Source organism: Alexandromys fortis, unplaced genomic scaffold (genome assembly GCF_014885135.2).
Source record: "Alexandromys fortis isolate MF-2015 unplaced genomic scaffold, M_Fortis_MF-2015_v1.1 scaffold_219, whole genome shotgun sequence".
In the NCBI taxonomy this organism is placed as follows: domain Eukaryota; kingdom Metazoa; phylum Chordata; class Mammalia; order Rodentia; family Cricetidae; genus Alexandromys; species Alexandromys fortis.
Window position 1 is genome coordinate 1,945,065 of NW_026068092.1, and position 19,182 is coordinate 1,964,246.

Sequence of the window (19,182 nt, forward strand, 5' to 3'; positions counted from 1 at the left end):
CCCCCCCCCCCCCCCCCCCCCGCTCGTTTTACTCTGTTCTCCATGGAAACTTGAGATTCTAGCCAGGCCTGTGTCTCTGGGGTCAGAGGCCCCGCCCAGGTAGGCCGGCCTTCTAGGTCTAAGATCCCACCCCACCCCCACCGGAGAGGCCCACAGGCTTGCTGGACACTCTTTCCCTGTTGCACTACTGTGGACCTCTGGGGAGCAGTGCAATGACGAAAGGGCGTTTGTCGGGCTCTGCCTGTCACCCACGCTACTCTCTCCCCAGCTGAGAAGCTTGAGGGACCCAAAGGGAGTGCTTGGATTCCTGGGGCAGGGTTGGATGAGACTCCCTAGCTGAGAGAAAAAGGCGGATTCTGGGGAGCATACCCCAAGGCTGGAACCAGTACAAAGATGAGATCCCGGATTTGAAAAGGCTCTGGTTTCAAGCTCTTGGTTCCCCAGGTTAAGATTAGGGAGTCCATGCTAGGTGTGGTGGCTCATGTCTGGAGGCCGAGGCAAGAATATTGCTTCAGCCGGGTGGTGGTGGCGCACGCCTTTAATCCCAGCACTCGGGAGGCAGAGGCAGGCGGATCTCTGTGAGTTCCAGACCAGCCTGGTCTACAGAGCTAGTTCCAGGACAGGCTCCAAAGCCACAGAGAAACCCTGTTTCGAAAAAAAAAAAAAAAAAAAAAGAACATTGCTTCAGATTTGAGGCTAGCCTGGTCTATGATGTAATGCTCTCTCAAGAACTAATAAATAAATAAAAATTCTGGGCTCTAGGAGCTTGAGGAGAAACAGATGTTCACCTCTTTGTATGGAAATGGCTTCTGTGCCTTACTCAGCTTTGGCTACACCGGGAAGAACAGCACTCAGCCTTCCTGAATTCCTGAAGATAACAAGGTGAAGAGAGACTATTCTGAGTGGTGTTTGGGAGGAGGCATGAGAAGGTGCACACCAGGGCCATTATGTTGGGTCTCGGGGCTTATCAGGATGCCTGGGATGGATGAATAGACTTGGCCATGGGAAGCCTGCAGAGGACACTTGCTCACCATGCTGCTTGCTCTTTTACAGGAGGGTATATCCTGAACAGGACAGACAGTGAGGTGTCCAGCATGTCTGCTCTCCAGGCAGGGCTGAAGCCAAACTTTTAAGGAAGCCTTTCCCGGAATTTGCTTACAGGGTTACTTTTACCAACAAGGCCCAGTGAAAAGCTGGGTGTGGAGGCCCATGCCTTTGAAGTCCGCATTGGGAAAACATGGGTAGGTGGATCTTTGTGAATTTGAAGACAAGACTGTCTACATCTCTAATTTCAGGACAGCCAGAGTTACATGGTGAGCTTCTGTTCCAATGCCCCTGCCCCCCAAAATAAATCCAGTGAGAGCTGGTCAGGCCCATCTCCTTGAAAGGAGGCCCAGACTTTAGACTGGCTTTGGGGAGTAGCCTTCACCCTGGCTTGACAATCCTACTCTAGCTGTCCACGTCCTGGCACCCGTAGGGGAACTGCTCTGATGCATATATGGGTCTCAGGCCTGATGGAGGGCTTTGATCATGAAGTAGTAGCTGGCATCCATCCTCCCTAGTGGCCATGATAGATGCACACCAGCAGCTTTTCGTGCAAGCACGAAAGCATCCTTGCTGAGATGCCAATGAGTCCTTACTTGTACATATCTCGGGTGTGGGCCTGGTGCTTAGGGAGGGCTGGACCTCGGAGGTTTTAGGTTGGCTGTCAAGAGGCAGGTGAAGAAAACTTTCAGAAATATAGCACAGGGGCTAGGAGGGCATCAAGACAGGGCAAAGTGGTCTTGAATGGGGCATGCTGTCATACACCTTTAATCCCATCATTCGGGAGGCAGAGACACTCAGAGGTTGAGATCAGTCTGGTCTACAATGATTTCCCCGTGTAACCAGAACTACACAAAAACACAAAACAACAAAAAAAGAAGTGGTCAGGCCGGGAGGTGGTGGCGCACGCCTTTAATCCCAGCACTTGGCAGGCAGAGGCAGGCGGATCTCTGTGAGTTCGAAACCAGCCTGGTCTACAAGAGCTAGTTCCAGGACAGGTTCCAAAACCACAGAGAAACTCTGTCTCGAAAAACAAAAACAAAACAAAACAAAAAAAGAAGTGGTCATGAAGGAGCGATCAGGACATGATCCGGAGGGGAACGTGTGTAAAAGCTGCAGAGTAGGACAGGAAACTGAGAGGGTGCAAAGCCAATGTTAAAGCGCTTTGAGGGCAGAAGGAAGTCCTTTTGGATATTGCCTCGGTGAACTGGAAGCCAGATTCAATTGCCAGGGCAGACTGGTATGGCAGGGTCGGGCGGGAACAAAAAACTGGGAGAGGACCATGGCTCAGAAGGAGAGTAAAATCCCCAAGGTACCTCCTGGGTGGTCAGGAGGCTTGGGGAGGGAGAGCACACTAGTGCGCATGCTTGGGAAGGTGGGCATTGTCACGTGTACTGGCGCTGGCCCCGCCCCCTGATTCTAGGGCGGACTGGGAAGGGGGCGGGTAGTCTGGGGAACTGGAGCCTGCACTGCGGCTGTAGGGAGAGTGGGTACATCCTGTAGTCACGGCCCCGTGGGCTCTTGTCACTTTCGGGACCTTGGTTCTAGCCCTTGGGAGGGTCCCTTTGCCCCAGGAGCTCTGCCCTGACTGCTGCTCCGCCCTCAGACAGCACCAGCCTACCTCCAGTAGTCCCTCTCGATGGAAGTCCTGGACGAGTACGACAACGAATTCCCCCAGAGTGTGACCTTCTGCCAACTCATCTCCGAGGAGGACTTCGAGAGGCAAGCTGCTACCTACACGGAGCGCGCGCTGCGCCGCCTCTTCCGCGCCTTGGACCGCAATCCAGCGCTGGCGGAGAGGGTCGTTCGCAAGGGCAAGCAGACAGAGATGGAACAGAGCGGACTCCTCTCCGGCCTCTGGGTGCGGAAGGCCCACCTGCAGTTTCTTAGGGAGGATCTTTGAGGGTGGGGTTTTGGCGTAGGAATGGATGGGGAGGTCACCTAGCGGGATATGTGGGAGGCTTGGGGCAGCCGGAAGGGTCTTTTTTGACGCCAAGGATGCCAACTGGGGATAAAGCAGGCAAGCGACTCTTCTGGCTTTCCGCCTTTCCGCAATCGCTATTGCAGGCGAAGTTTGTCTGTGCTGTCCAGGGGGAACTGAACCAGTGCAACAGCATGGGTGCCCTGGAGATGCATCAGCGCCTGGAGCAGCTGAAGTGGCGCATCCACCGTGTACACCTGTATTCCCGGGGTGAGGATCAACTACTGAAGGTGTGAGCCCTTGGTAATCAGAGCCCAGGGCCACTGTTCCCATTTCAATTACCATCAACATTGCAGTATATGTGAAGCCCAGGTTGGTGACATCAGTAGTGCCCACCTCCCCTCTCCAGGTTGCACTTACCCCTCTCAGATCATGTTTAGTGAAGAGCAGGAAGGAGGACCGGGAACAGAAAGGGAGAAAAACCACCACACCTGGCTCTAAAACAAAGTATTATTGTTGTATGTGTCTATATACACACATGAGTATGTGTGTGTGTGTGTGTAAGGCACACACGTAGAGGTCAGAGGTTAACTTGCAGGAATCAGTTATTCCACTGTAGAATCTGGAGATTTAATTCAGGTTGTTAGGCTTACATAGCAAGTACTCTTGCCCAGTGAACCATCTTGCTGGCCCCTTTCTCTTTCTTTTCTTTTTTTTTTTTTTTTTAATTTATTATTTTTTAGACAGGGTCTCACTCTGCAGCTCTGACTAGCTCTGGAACTCATTGTGTAGACCAGCCCTGCCTGGAACTAAAGACGGCACCAGCACATCTGGCCCTCTGCTCTCGTTCTCCACTTTTGTATTTGGACACGAGGTCTCTCGCGGAACCTGAAGCTTATTGATTTGGGTAGGCTGACTGGCCAGCGAGCTTCAGGCTTCTGTCTCTATCCACCCCCAGAGTGCTGGGATTACAGCTGTGTGCTGCCCTACCCTGCCCTACGTTTTCTGTAGGCAGTGGAATCTGAACTCAGATTTTTTTCTTTCTTTCTTTCTTTCTTTCTTTCTTCCTTTCTTTCTTTCTTTCTTTCTTTCTTTTTTTCATCTTTTTTGAGACAGGGTTTCATTTGTAGCCTTGGCTGTCCTGGAGCTCACTCTGTAGACCAGGTTGGCCTTGAACTCAGAGATATGCCTACCTCTGCCTCCTGAGTGCTGGGATTAAAAGTATGCACCATCAGGCTTTGAACTCAGATCTTATGCTTCTGATGTAGGTACGTTACCAGCTGAGTCAGTTCCTTAACCCCCTTTATTATTTCTCTATTAACATTTATTTTAAAAATTTAAGCATTTTTAATGCATTATGTATGTGTGTGCGCGCACACGTGCATGCATGTGCACTCATGCATATGTGTATGCCTGTATCCCATGTACTTGTACAGATATCTGTAGAAGCCAGAAGAGGGCATTAGATTCCCTGCAGCTGGAGTTTCTGGTTGTTGTGAGCCACCTGACATGGGTGCTGGGATCTGAACACAGGTCTTCTGCAAGGGCTCTTAACCACTGGACCATCTCTTCAGCCTTTCTGTTAACGTTTATTTACTGTGTGTGTGCACGCACACTCACTTTCCATGGTGTATATGTGGGTGGCTGAGGACATCTTGCAAGGATTTAATTCTCTCTACCACAACTCAGGTTATCAGGCTTGGTGGCAAGCACCTTTCCTTGCTGAGCCAGCTTGTTGGGCCTCACATATCCCTGGCTGACCTTAAACTTGATGTGTAGCTGAGATTAACTTTGAACTTCTGATCCCCTGCCTCTATCTCCTGATTTTTGGGATTACAGGCATACACCACCATATCCAGCTAATGAACCCTTCTGATGGGCTGTATGAAGTGTGCTTTAACACTCAGATGCATTCCCGAGGCTCATTCAGAGCTATCAATAGGCCTGAGTAGAGCAGGGCTTGGCTCAGGGTCCTTCCAGTTATTCCACCCTGCCAAGACCTCACTATGGGTTTCCTTTTCCATCCGTACATGCCTATGAGGCCTGGTGTAGGCTGAGGGCTCACTGTCTGTATCTTGGGCATCCTTGCTGCTGTTGGTAAACTCACAAGCCTTGCCTGGGAGGCAGCAGGATACCCTACAGGGCCTGGTTCATTCTAACATTCCTGTCGAAATTGTACCCATAGTCAGGTGGTGGTGGTGCAGGCCTTTAATCCCAGCATTCGGGAGGCAGAGGCAGGCAGATCTCTGTGAATTTGAAGCCAGCCTAGTTCTAAGACAGGCTCTAAAACTACAGAGAAATCCTGTCTCTAAACCTCCCCCCCACCAGAAAAAAAACCAAAAAACAAAATTGTGCCTTTAAAGTTAGACATCTTAGCATGGATTCTGCCTAGATACAGTTATCTGCCTGAATATAGTCAGAGAGGGCATCTGACTCTGTAAGAGACGTAAGTAGGACGGATGTATGGCTCTGTTAGAATGTTTGCCTAGCAAACGTGAAGTCGCGAATTTAATCCCAAGAACCACGTAAACTGTTTGTGTTTATATAATCCCAGCAACCTGGAGGTAGGAGATAGGAATATCACAAGTTTAGGATGATTGTCAGCTGCTGTTATAGGCCCGAAAAGGCTTTCCTTTGCTGGAGAGATATATGACCCTTGTGTTACTGTGTTTGGGTCCTACTGCTCAGGGGGTCAGTACTCACTACACCATTTGATGCAGGTGCCAAGAAGAGGAGGAGGAGGAGGCTGAAACCCAAGAGAGCAGCAGATCCTGTCATCTTCAGAGACCGGTCAACCTCCCCATGCTTGCCACCAGCTCCATTACCACCACCATTGCCACCGCCACCGCTACCTGTCACCACCATGGCCTCTGTAGTGGCTGCATCACCTCCTGTCTATACTATGCCCAGGGTCTTTGGCCCCTTTCCTCCTCTGTCTGGCAAGCCGGTCAGTGGGAACACGCTTTACTCCAGTGCTAGGAGGGTGGCTTCTCCTGGCTTGCCCACAGCAGTGGTTCTCAGATCTCTGCAGAAGGGGGCTTCTCTCAGACAGGCTTTGGGTATGCACGAGCAGCAGGTCAAACAGATAAGAGGGGGCTTCCCTCGCTGAGGGCCACTACAGAGGTGAATGGCACAAAGTTCCATTCCTCCTGTCCTCCGTGAGCCATGTACTTGGGATGCCCCTGAGAATAGGCGGAAAACCATAGGCTTGACTCACATCTGATCCCCATCCCTGTCTCTCGGGGTGTTATCCCTCCTCTGCCCCCATCTGCATCTTTGGGCTGCTGTTTATCCCATGTCTCAGTTCAGGTCCCCCTTCTCCAGCAGCCCTCTTCTTCCCGGTAACCCTTGCTTTGGGGGTGGGGCTTCCTCAATTCCCCACCACCGTCTTCTCTGCATCCCTGGGATTCCTGCGTGGAAAAGTGCAGTTTCCACTCTGCCCTGAGATTGTGATTGTTTCTTGTAGATGGAGAAACTGGATATTTCAAGGTCTGAAGTGAAATTAAACTGGAACAGTCTTTCGTCAACTTCTAAGAGGTGGAAAAGCCTTGGGGGGGGGGGAGCATCTTGAGTGCCAGGCTTGATGGTTATTTTGTCTCAACCTCTTAATTTTGGGTGGTGATTGTGCTTATTTCGGGAGTGTGGACTGTGATGGGCCCCTTGGACCTGTGTTACAGAAAAGCATGCTGATGCGGTGGGTGGGCCCAATGCCAATACCCTATTTCTTTCCTATCTTGCAGCCACATGGTCGACCTGACCCCCTTGGTCCTCAACCCTGGAGGCTTCCATTTCTCCTATTTGGCAGGAAACAATGCACACAAGCTGCATTGCCCTGGCTTCCCCTGGTGAGTGTTTGCATTGCACTTTTCCATCCGGACCCCTGGGCTCTGTTCTGGTGCCAGGGTCCTGCCTCTCACAGGCACTGTGATAATGTGCTCAAGGGCAGAAGTTCCTGATATTCCTTACACTCCCAGAACCTCACACATAATCAGTGTTTGCAATGGTAGATGACATCAGTGATTGGCCAAACTCAGGCCCAGTTGAAAGGAAGCAGCTAAGGTGTTGTCTTGGAATCATATTGCAAAGCAGGGTTCACCAAATGTGGATTGTTAAAAGTCACTTATAGAGCTAGAGCTGTAACTTGTAATCACAGTGCTTGGGAGGTGGAGGCAGGAGGCTTAGTTTAGTTTTCTGCTGTTGTGATAAACACCGTGACCAAGGCAACTTCTCAAAGGAAAGGTTTATTTGGGACTCATGACTCCAGAGGGAAGGAGTCCATCACCATTCCGACAGGAGGATGGCAGCAGATTGGCAGACATGGCGTGGGAGCAGCAGTTGAGAGCTCGGATCCTCATCGCTCTGGGGATGGTGGAACCCACCCCTGTGGCAAACAGTTCCAACAGCGGGGGATCCTCTGGGCTCATCCGTACTACCACAATTGCCTCAGCGGGTAAAGGCACTTAACTGCCCAGCCTGGGGGACCCCTGAGAAAGGAGATCATAGTGGAAGGAGAGCCTGACTCCGTGAGCTGTCCTCTGATCGCCACACGCATGCCTGGCACGCTTGCACACACTAAGATTCTTTAGAGACTCTGAATGGTCGGTGTTAAAATACGCCATCAGCTTCCCTCCTGTAGAGCCTCTAACAAAACTAGGCTGCCTCCAGAGCCCCCCCCCCCCCCCCCCCCCCCCCCCCCCCCCGTGACATGAAGGTTGGAAAGCACCAGAATCCGTCATGATGTGTAGCCAGGTGGACTTTGAGGGGTTTGTGTTCTGAGACCTACCGTCCATGTGAGACTGTCTAACCTGTCAGCAGGCTGAGTGTTCCTTCCGTGTGTGCTGTGTCTTCATGTGTGCTCTGTCTGAGGCAGGACTAAGCGTGCTTTCTTTACAGAGGAGCAGAAAATCGTGAGCATGGTAAAGGCACAAGCACAGAGTCAGAAAATGAAGTAAATGTGACTTTTAAAAGTGATAAAAATCAAGGCTTGTTCTGGGGAGGGGATTCAATTATATGGATTTATTTGTTTTTGGAGATGGCAGCTTCACTATGTAGCTCTGGCTGGCCTGATACTTGCGATGTAGACCAGGCTGTCCCAGAACTCATAGAGGTCGGCCTGCCTCTGCCTCCCAAGTGCTTGGGATTAAAAGTATGTGTGGCCATACTTGGGTATTCAGTGGACTTTTAGCATCTTAGACGATGATAAGGATGGTGGTAGCATATGTGTTACCTGTCCACAGAAAGTGAAGCAAGGGGAGAGAGAAAGGGGAGAGGGAAAGGAAGTGGGGGGAGGGACAGAAGCACGTTATGGCAATTCTATAAATCATTTCTTTACCAAGGGAGAACATATTTGCAGATCATTGGTACAGTATTTATTTATAAATGGCCAGGGAAAAAATTGGTCAGCATCGTCTGTCATTAGAAAACATTTTTTAAAACTACAATGAAGTTACCCATTCCATCAGCTTAGGAGCTGCAGTTAAGCAAAAATGACACGTTAAGGTCAAAGCTGGTTGGGATAGTCAGTCAGAGCTTACGTACTGTCTAGACTGAGCTTACTTGAATTCATCATCTTCCATCTCAACCTCCTTAATAGTGGAGTTAGAGGTGAGCTCCACTGGGCTTTGCTCGCATGGTTGATCTGTCGACTTCTTGGAACTGAGATACCTAGACTAGGAAAACATGCATCTGGGATTGTCTGGGACGGGGTTTCTATAGGGGACTGGTACTTGAGGGCTCTAGTCAGTGACTTGCAGGAGTGACTGTTGGAAAGTAGAGACACTGGAAGATAAGGTCTACATGGAGGCAGAGGGTCTCAGGGACACGTCCCTATGCCTAGCTCTCGTTAGCTTCCTGGATGAAGTGAACAGGTTTTTCTCCAATTTCCTTGTGCTATAATGTTTCTGCTTTGCCCTGAGTCTAAAAGTCATGAAATTAACATATTATGAACTAAAGCCTCTAAAATTATTAGTCAAAATAAGCTTCCCCCTTTTATTTTGAGATAGGGTCTCATTAGGTAGCTCTGGCTCGCCTGGAATTCACAGAGCTCTGCCTGCCTCCGCCTCCCAAGTGCTAAGATTAAGGGCAAATTTTCCCCTTTGAATAATTTCTCTCAGGTTTTTGTCATGGTACAAAAAGCCTAACATGGGTGGCAATGTAAAATAGTAGATCCACTTGTGAGAATCGGCTTGGCAGTTCCTCGGATGTTAAGCATTTCCATAGCTCACTAATTCCACTTGTGCGTCCTCAGAAGGCCTGAGGACAGGGACTGAATCAGGACTTCCATGGCTGTGTCCTCACGCCATCATTCACAACATACACCCCTGGAAATGAGCTCTCTGAGTCCGAGATGAGTCAACAAAACGTTCTGTACTCATTCCATAGAGGATTATCAACCATACTACAATCCCGGGACAAACTGTGGAAGTCCATGGAGTGAAGGATCAGATACACGAGGAAAAATACTAAGCTGGCGGTGGTGGCGCACTCCTTTAATCCCACCACTTGGGAGGCAGAGGTGGGAGGATCTCTGTGAGTTCAAGGCCAGCCTGGTCTACAAGGACAGTCAGAGATATACAGAAAAACCCAAAGGAGAGAAAAAGAAAATACTATATGACTAGACATATCTTGACTGGGTTAATTCAGAAGTAGTGGTTTGGAGGGGGCTTGGAGAGGGAGGTAAGAAGTTACTACTTATGGGTAGATACAGAGTTTCTGCTTTGAGTGACATTCTAGAAAGAGTTGCAGTGCTTCTGTATGTGATACCTCTCAACTGTATGATGAAAATGGTTCAAAGTGTTCTGGTGGTATGTACTCAGTGGTAGAGCGTGTGCCAGACATGCATGGATCCCCATCATTCTAAAAGAGATTCGGGGACTTGGAAGACAGACATAAAAGCACATAGTGGCACACATCTGTAATCTCAGTGCTGGGGTGGAGGTAGGAAGATCCAGGCAGACGGCTGCCCATGTATAGTTGAACCAGAGAGCTCCAGGTTCAGTGAAGAGACCCTGTTGGTGATTGAAAAGACAGTAGACAGCTGGGCAGTGGTGGTTCATGCTTTTAATCCCTGCACCCAGGAGACAGAGGCAGGCATTCGAGGTCAGCCTGGTCTATAGAGCAAGTTCCAGGACAGGCTCCCAGGCTACACAGAAAAACCCTATCTCAAAAAACCAAAAAAGGAAAAAAGAAAGAAAGAGCTCACCAGTTCACATCTGTAATTCCGGCACACTTGGGAGGCCGAGGCAGGTAGATTGCTGTGAGTTCAAAACTAGCCGAAGCTAAAGCTAGCCTGAGCTACAGAGGGAGACTTCGTTTCAAAAATAAATCAAATTGAAGCCATGTGCGGTGCCACACAGCTTTAGTCCCAGCAGTCAGGAAGCAGACACAGCCGGATCTCTGTGAATGTGGAGGCAGCTTAGTCTACATAGTTCCAGGACAGCCAGGGCTACATAGATAGAACCCGTCTAAAAAACCAAAAACCAACAAGAAAGTAGATAAAACTTGGAGCATTCCTTAGCTGCCGCTCCCAGCACTACCCTACTTCCCATCCTTATGAATCACTTACTCTGGCCTCAGAATGTGGCCTTTTGTGTCTGTCTGACTTATGGTCATGTTTTCAAAGTCCATGCATCCTGCCCGCAGTGCTTCTCTCCTGTTTCCTGGTTCAGTAATAGTCCTTTGTATTATTATTATTTTTGTGTGCATGTTGTGTGTGCATGTGGAGGATAGAGGTGGCAGTCGGATTTCTTGATCACGATTCACATTTTCCTTTTAAATGATTTTTATTTTGTGAATATAAGTGTTGGCCTGCATGTGAGTCTGTGCCCCATGTGTGTGCCTGGTGTCCCAGGAAGTCAGAAGAGGATGTTGGAGCCCAGGAATTAGTTATAGATGGTTGTAAGCCACCATGCAGGTGCTGGAAACCAAACCCTGGCCCTCTGCAAGGGCACTAAGCCTTCTCTCTAGACCTTTCATTTGTTTTTAAGATAAGGTCTCTCACCGAACCTGGGCCTTGCTTGACTGGTTGTGAACCTGGGAAGTGTTACATGTACACTGCTGTGCCCAGCCCTTGGGTGCTGGGGATAAGAACTCCAGTCCCCATGCTTGCCCAGCAAGCATTTTACCGACTGAAAGACTCCCCAGCTCCTGCTTGTGTATTTGTGTATCAGCTATAAGGATCTGAGTTCAGACTTTTGACTACTAGGAATAACAACATGATGAAAGATTTGGGAAAAATTTTAGCGAGGTCACAGTTTTTGCTTTTCTTGAGTAGACATCTAGATCATATGGTAAATTTAATGTATATATAACATATTATGTACATTATATACATATGTATATATACACATGTCTATACATTTTTTACAGTGTTGGTGATGGAGCCCAGGACCTCATACATGCTCGGCAAGTACTCTACACTGACCTACATCCAGGATCCTACTGTTTTGAGAAAGTGCCAGACTATACAAGTAGCCTCATACAGTCTCACTAGTGATACACCGAGGGTTCATTTTTACCATAAGCTAGGGACACTTATTACCATTCAGACATTCACATGTATTTATTTGTGTGTGTGTGTGTGCACCATAGTGTCACTGTGGCATGCATGTGAGAGTCAGGACAGCTTGCAAGGAGCTGGCTGTCTCCTTGTCATGGGTGAGCTCAGAATTAAACAGGTTTAGAAGAAAAGTGCTTTTCCCTGCTTGCTGACCCTGGCGATACTTACTATCTAGCTCTTGTCATCTTGTTTTGTTTTATCAAGTCAGGGTTTCTTTGTGTAGCCCTGGGTGTCCTAGAACTGACTCTGTAGACCAGGCTGGCCTTGAACTCAGGATCTGCCTGCCTCTGCCTCCCAAGTGCTGGAATTAAAGGTGTTTGACGCCACTGCCCAGCTTTTTCCCTTTCTTTCTTTCTTTCTTTCTTTCTTTCTTTCTTTCTTTCTTTCTTTCTTTCTTCCTTCCTTCCTTCCTTCCTTCCTTCCTTCCTTTCTTCCTCTCTTTCTCTCTTTCTCTCTTTCTTTTTTTCTTTCTTCCTTTCCTTTCTTTTGAGACAAGGCCTTGCTGTGTAGCCCTGGCTGGCCTGAAATTTGCTAGGTAGACCGGACTGGACTCAAATTGTCATTCCTTCTGACCCTGCCTCCAAGTGCTGGGGTTGTCAGTCTGTACCACCACCCTTAGCATGGCTTTTTCATTGTTTTGTTTTGTTTTTGCTGTTTTCTTTGAGACAGGGTCAATTTTTCTCTGGTAGCCTGGAACTCAGTAAGTCAATCATGTGGGCCTTGAATTCAGAGACCCACCTCTCGGATGCTGCTGTCCAAGGGGTGTGGCACCACGCCCATCTTTTTCTAACTTTTGCACTGGGGATCAGGCTTAGGGTCTACTAGGCCAGTGCTTGTTCTCCCACTTAGGTAAATTTATAGCCATATTTAAATAAATAAAATGGGGGGGGGGTGAGAGGGCCGAGTGAGGACAGTTGCTTGCCACCAAGCCTGAGGACCTGAGTTTGATTCCCATGGTGGAAGGAGAGACCTCCAAGCTGTCCTCCAGCCTCTCCAAGTGCAGTGTAGTACATGCAAATTACAATAAATCCCTGCAATAAAATATAAAACAGATTTGAGATGGTGGTCACCCTGTGTTGCCCTGGTAATCTTGACCATCTAGGCTTAAGTAGTCTCGCCATCTCCATCTCCGTCGTAGCTGCCTCAGAAGCAGCATCTCTTTACCTTGCTGCCCCAGTGGGTGTGAGCAGATCTCATTGTGGTTCTGATTGACTTTTCGTGATGACCAATGATGTTCAATCATTTCCCTGAACTTACAGCTGATTTGTATGCATTTGGGAAATGTGCATTTGGTTTCTTTGCCTAGTTCTAATTGTTTTTTAAAGTTTGTTGATTTGTATCTTATGTTCATTGGTGTTTCACCTGCATGTATGTGTGAGGGTGTTGGATTACCTGGAACAGGAGTTACAAACAGCTGTGAGCTACCATGTAGGGCTGGGAATTGAACCTAGGCCCTCTGGAGTAGCAGCCAGTGCTCTTAACTGATGAGCCATCTCTCTAACCCCCCCTTCCTTTTAAAGATTTATTTATTTACTACATATATAGTGTTCTGTCTGCATGTATGCTTGCATGGCAAAAGAAGGCACCAGATTGTATTATAGATGGTTGTGGGCCACCATGTGGGTGCTGAGAATTGAACTCAGGACCTCTGGAAGGCAGCCAGTGCTCTTTTAAAAAAATAATTTATTTAACTTTATTTCATATGCGTAGGTGTAAAGGTGCCAGATTTCCTGGGACTGGAGTTACAGACAGTTGTGAGCTGCCATATGGGTGCTGGGAATTGAACCCGGATCCCCTGAAAGAGGAGCCAGTGCTCTTAACCTCTGAACTGTCTCTCCAACCCTCTAGCTCTTGTTTGTCTAAGCATTAGGGTTCTTGGTGTTTTCCTCCATTGATTAAAAAATGATTTATTGATTTGTTTATTTATTTTTGGTTTTTCAAGACAAGGTTTCTCTGTGTATCTTTGGCTGTCCTGGAACAGAACTTACTTTGTAGACTAGGCTGGCCTTGAACTTACAGAGATTCACCTGCCTCCTGCCTCCCAAGTATGGATGGTTGTGAGCTACCACATGGTTGCTGGGAATTGAATTCAGGTCCTCTGGAAGAGCAGCCAGTGCTCTTAAACTCTGAGGCAGAGGCAGGTGGATCTCTGTGAGTTTAAGGCCAACCTCATCTAGAGCTAGTTCCAGGACAGGCACCAAAGCTACAGAGAAACCCTGTCTCGAAAAACAAACAAAAAAGAGGAAATGCGGCTGAGCATAGCAGCAGACACCTTTAACCCTAGCTCTGGGGCATCAGTGGCAGACAGATCTCTAAGTTTGAAGCCAGCCTGGGTTCTACATGGTGATTTTCAAGTCAGCCAGGGTAACACAGTGAGACCTTGTCTTAAAAGCAAACCAAAACAGTAACCAAAATCCAAACCAAAACAAAAACTACTACCACCACAACCAAAAAAAAAAAAAAAAAACTACAGAGAGAAATATGAACCTAGGCATGATAATTCTTGTCTTAATTCCAGCACTCTTGAGGGACAGGCAGAAATACTGCTAGAAGTTTGTCATCAGCCTGCTCGAGAATAAAAGTTCTAGGAATCCAGGCCAACCAAGGCTATGAGGGCTATTATAAATAAACTACATAAATAAATATATATTTATATATAAGCAATATATTATAAAATATGCATTCATGTTATGGAATATTGTATGGCTATTCGAATTATGCAGAAACAGTTGTATGACTTTTCTGGGATGGTGTGTGAGCAAATTCCTGTTCCTCTCAGATAACGTGCTGAGGAAGATTGAAGAAATGATTCTACCCACATTTAGCTTGGTGAACTTGCATTTACGGTTGTTCCTTTAGGAGTGAGAGCCACCCAAGTCAGTGGTGCCATTGGAAAGCTCCCCCTGATGTGATGAGGCCCCATGGAAGTGGTGCTGGGCTTCCTTCTCCAGCCTGAGAGTCTATCCAGGAGGAAATGTTTCAATCTAGAGGAAATTGCTACAAACATGTATTCTATTCACAAAATGGTGCCCAAGTGGAAGTGTTAGGGAGCAGTGGATCTGATCAAAGGGGGTTGAAAGGATGAGCAGGCAGCCCCTGGGAGGCTGAGGCAGGAGGATTGCTGCAAGTTCAAGACCAGTCTGGGACACATAGTTTGAAGCTACCCAGTCCCCCAAAACAAAACAATATGGCCACTGGGACATGTTCACTCCTTTAAACAGCAGCAGGACAGCCTGGTTTGCAGTGTGAAGGACACCTTGTCCTTCACAGGATTTAGATGTGTTTCGGGTTTTCTACAATCACAAACAGTGCTTATACGCACAACACTGAACAGAGTCCACGGGAGAGGTTTCTGGAAGAAAAAATATCTTGGGAGACACCTTGTAGCCGTGATGTTATTGCGTGTATGTGTGGGAGCCCTCTGGGCTAGTTTCCTACTTCATGGGCATTATTGGCCGTCTCCCATGCAGGGCAGCAGCATCCTGTAGTGAGCCCTCCAGTACCAACGAGGCTCCATCGCCTGTTGTGAAAGCTTCCATCTTTACTCCGCCTGTCCTACTCAAGTTCCAGCCTGTGCCCAGACCTAAAGACAATTCAGAAACGTTCCAGCCTGTGCCCAGACCTAAAGACGATTCAGAGATGTTCCAGCCTGTGCCCAGACCTAAAGACGATTCAGAGACGTTCCAGCCTGTGCCCAGACCTAAAGACGATTCAGAGAATGACCCTGGCAGTGCAGAGTCCATTCCTGCCAAGAAGAGCGAGTAACCTCTTCCCTACAGACCATGTCCCAGGAATGAATAAAATTCCTACAGAGGTGCATTATAGGTGAAGTGTCTCTGTGTCTTAGCAGCTGCTCCCAAATAACCATTCAGAGACTCATTATAAATCCTCGGCCAATAGTTCAGGCTGGTTACTAGCTAACTCTTACATTTTAAATTAACCCATACATCTTATCTACCTTCTGCCATGGGTCTGTACCTTCTTTCAACACAGCATGTTCATCTTGCTTCTCTCTGTGTCTCCTGAGATTCTGCCCTTCTTCCTCCCAGCATCCTGTCTGGCTGTCCTGCCTACATCTCCTGCCTGACTACTGGTCAGTCAGCTCTTTTAGTAAACCAATCGGAAGGCACCTTGGCAAAGACACATCTTCACGGTCACCTTTTTGCATTCTGGTGTGGGGCTCCTCAGGGTTTGTACATTCTCTCTGTACTTCCATCTGATACAAATGGGGGTACAGTCAATATTAACTCCCAGCCTAAGGTAGCATGCAATATGTATAGTATGTGTTCAGCCAGTTGTGGTGATCTCTGTGAGTTCAAAGCCAGCCTGGACTACGAAGCAAGTTCCATAGGACAGAGAAACTCTGTCTGGACAACACCACCCTGCCAAATATGGATTGTGTGTATTTAGATCAGTGGCCCCTTGCTTGCATTCCAACAAGCAATTCCTTTGTGTGTGCTTTGAGAGAATGGGGTGGGAATATTGGTCTTCCCTTCAGTGACTGGCCCTGTCTGTCCTTGCAAGTGAATTGTATTTTCCTTGCATGTGTTCTCTAAACACAAGCCTACTTTGGTGGGTGTTTTGCCTGGAAGAGAGTGAATGGGTCTGTCAGTTTCCAACTTGATACTTCTCAGAGTTTCAAAAATGTGATTCTCATTGTCACCCTGTATACAGGCCTTAGAACCTGTTCTCCGTGTGAGAAATCAGTCGTTACTGGGCATTAGAGATAAACTGTTTGAGTCATGATGGATGCCCACACCTCTCTTGGGACTGTAGAGAAACAATCAGAACATATACAAAATTATAATTTATTAATTATAAATTGTGATAAACTATGGGAGAGATATAATTAGGGTGGCCAAGGAAGCTTATTTCTTCTTCACTCTCTTTCTCTTTTGTTTTGAGACAAGGTCTCACTGTATATTCCTGGTTGACTGTAACTTACTATGTAGAGCAGGCAGGACTTGAACTCACAGAGATCCTCTAGCCTCTGCCTCCCAAGTGCTGGTTTAAAGGTGTGTACCACCATGCTAGGCTAAAAGATCTATTATGGTTTATTTAACTTTATTTTATGTGCATTGGTGTGAAGGTGTCAGATCCCCTGGAACTGGATTTTCAGACAGTTGTGAGCTGCCATGAAGGTGCTGGGAATTGAACCCGGGTCCTCTGGAAGGGCAGTCAGTGTTCTTAACCACTGAGCCATCTCTCCAGCCCCTAAAAGATCTTTTGAGATGAGATTTATTTGAAAACCAGAAGCCATGACTTGAGAAGGGACAAAGGTGACTTGCCTTGGGTGATGGGTGGACAGGGGTCCTTGTTAATCCCACCGGATGAGAGTTGAGACCATTACCCACCTTTTTTGGCTGAATGAGCAATCTTTACTTCCTGTCACACATAGCTACTCCCTAAAGCGGGGTTTGAGAGAACAGCTCTAGAAACAGGAGAAATGGTTTATTTATAGCCCCCCAAACTGCAAGGCTAGGAGGCTTCTGATGTGTTTTCAGGTGGTGTAACTGGAGGTTTCTCCCTCGTCTGCCAGTTCCTGAATAACCACTCTGAGGCTTAATATTAATTACAAACTGTTTGATCTATTAGCTCAGGCTTATTATTAACTAGCTCTTAAAACTTAAATTAACCCATTTCTATTATTCTTTTTTTTTTTTTTTTGATTTTTCGAGACAGGGTTTCTCTGTAGCTTTTGGTTCCTGTCCTGGAACTAGCTCTTGTAGACCAGGCTGGCCTCGAACTCACAGAGATCGGCCTGCCTCTGCCTCCCGAGTGCTGGGATTAAAGGCGTGTGCCACCACTGCCCGGCTCCATTTCTATTATTCTATATTTTACCAGAAGGCCCGTGGCTTATTATCTCATATCCCACTTCTCTGGCTGTTGGCATCTCTCTGACTCCACCTTCTTTTCCCTTTATCTTTGCTTGGATTTCCTGTATGGCTCTATTCTGCTTGGTATTGGTCAAATTAGCTTCTTTCTTAACCAATGGTAATAAAACATATTCACAGCATACAGAGAGACATCCCACATTAGGGTGGTGAATGAAAAAAAGAAAAAAAGAAAGGAGCTGAACATGACTGCTCCTAGGTATGGTGGAGGAAGGTCATTGGTTAAGTAATAAAGAAACTGCTTGGCCGCATAGGTTAAAACATAGGTGGGAGGAGTAAACAGAACAGAATGCTGGGAGGAAGAGGAAGTGAGCTCAGAGGCCATGCTCCCTTCTCCCCTGGCAGATGCCATGAAGCAAGCTGCCAGGTCAGACATGCTGAATCTTTCCTGGTAAGACTGATGCTACACAGATTATTAGAGATGGGTTGATCGGGATATCAGAATTAGCCAGTAAGGGCTAGAGCTAATGGGCTAAGCAGTGTTTAAAAGAATACAATTTGCGTGTTGTTATTTCAGGTTTAAAGCTAGCCAGGCGACCAGGAGCTGGGGTGGCAGGAACACAGCCCGCAACTCCTACAACAAAAGGAAGAGACCAGTCAAAGGCAGGAACATCTGGGAGAGTCTATTGTAGATGTGACCCTGAACCTTACAAGGAGAGGGGAGGGGGAAACCAGGTACAGCAGTCAGGGGGCTCTGCAGAGCAGATGAAAAGGCCAGGTAACCAAAATGGTTGAATTATATAGGGAAGAGCACTTGGGAGAAGTTTGGGGTCGGAGGCAGGGTGTAGAAGAAAGTCTGTGTCCCACCCGGTTCCACAGCCATTCAGTCCTAAAGAAATACACAGAGGCTTATGTTAATTATAAACTGTTTGGCCTATCAGCTCAGGCTTATTATTAACTCTTTTTTTTTTAGACAGGGTTTCTCTGTAGCTTTGGAGACTGTCCTGGAACTAGCTCTTGTAGGCCAGACTGGTCTTGAACTCACGAAGATTCACCTGCCTCTGCCTCCTGAGTGCTGGGATTAAAGGCTGCACCACCACCACCCGACCTATTATTAACTCCTACAAGTTAAATTAACCCATAATTCTTGTCTATGTTTAGCCACCATGTAACTTGGTACTTTTTTCAGTGCAACATGTTCATCTTCTTCCTCTGCATCTGGGTGGCAACTGAAGACTGGGGCTTTCCTCTTCCCAGAATTCTACTCTGGATGCCCTGCCTATACTTTCTGCCTGGCTACAGGCCAATCAGCATTTTATTAAACCAATAAGAGTGACAAATCTTTACAGGTACAAGAGTATTATCCCACAACAGCAGGCATACCAGTCAGGAGGCCCCTGTAACAGGCAGGGACTAGAATGCACGGAGAACCTGGTGGCCAGTATCCACTTAGATGTGTTAATAAACACCTCAGCTGTGTTCCTGAGTTTGAGACTTACCAGCTGGAGGTCAGGATATAGGCTCTGCAGTGTGTACTTTAGTATCAAAATACAGATTTGCAACAGAGGACAGGGAGATTGGAAATTCTTAGATCAGACATGTAGACAAGAACATGACTTGTAACTGGCTTTGGGAGTCAGGATATAAGCGGTGTTTAAAGCCTCAAGCTTAGGCCGGGCGATGGTGGCGCACGCCTTTAATCCCAGCACTCGGGAGGCAGAGGCAGGCGGATCTCTGTGAGTTCGAGACCAGCCTGGTCTACAAGAACTAGTTCCAGGACAGGCTCCAAAGCCATAGAGAAACCCTGTCTCGAAAAACCAAAAAAA

At 47.5% G+C, this 19,182-nt stretch overlaps 1 protein-coding gene across 5 annotated transcripts in view; it reads left to right on the plus strand.

Annotated features, from left to right (window-relative positions):
- Window positions 1-15,340, plus strand: part of LOC126489047 (WAS/WASL-interacting protein family member 3-like) — a 16,195-nt gene extending 855 nt beyond the window's left edge. The window contains exons 2-10 of one of the 5 annotated variants that reach the window (XM_050123045.1): window positions 763-882; window positions 1,054-1,241; window positions 2,651-2,905; window positions 3,136-3,235; window positions 5,686-5,912; window positions 6,432-6,502; window positions 6,706-6,810; window positions 11,333-11,368; window positions 14,993-15,340. In XM_050123045.1, the coding sequence (XP_049979002.1) occupies window positions 2,684-2,905; window positions 3,136-3,235; window positions 5,686-5,912; window positions 6,432-6,502; window positions 6,706-6,810; window positions 11,333-11,368; window positions 14,993-15,287 (1,056 nt within the window). In that variant the 5' untranslated portion in view covers window positions 763-882; window positions 1,054-1,241; window positions 2,651-2,683 and the 3' untranslated portion in view covers window positions 15,288-15,340. Of the gene's footprint in view, window positions 1-248; window positions 883-1,053; window positions 1,242-2,650; window positions 2,906-3,111; window positions 3,236-5,685; window positions 5,913-6,431; window positions 6,503-6,705; window positions 6,811-11,332; window positions 11,369-14,992 lie in introns of those variants that run through there. The other 4 variants (XM_050123042.1, XM_050123043.1, XM_050123044.1 and 1 more) reach the window with 4 other exon arrangements.
- The last annotated feature ends 3,842 nt before the right edge of the window (window positions 15,341-19,182 follow it).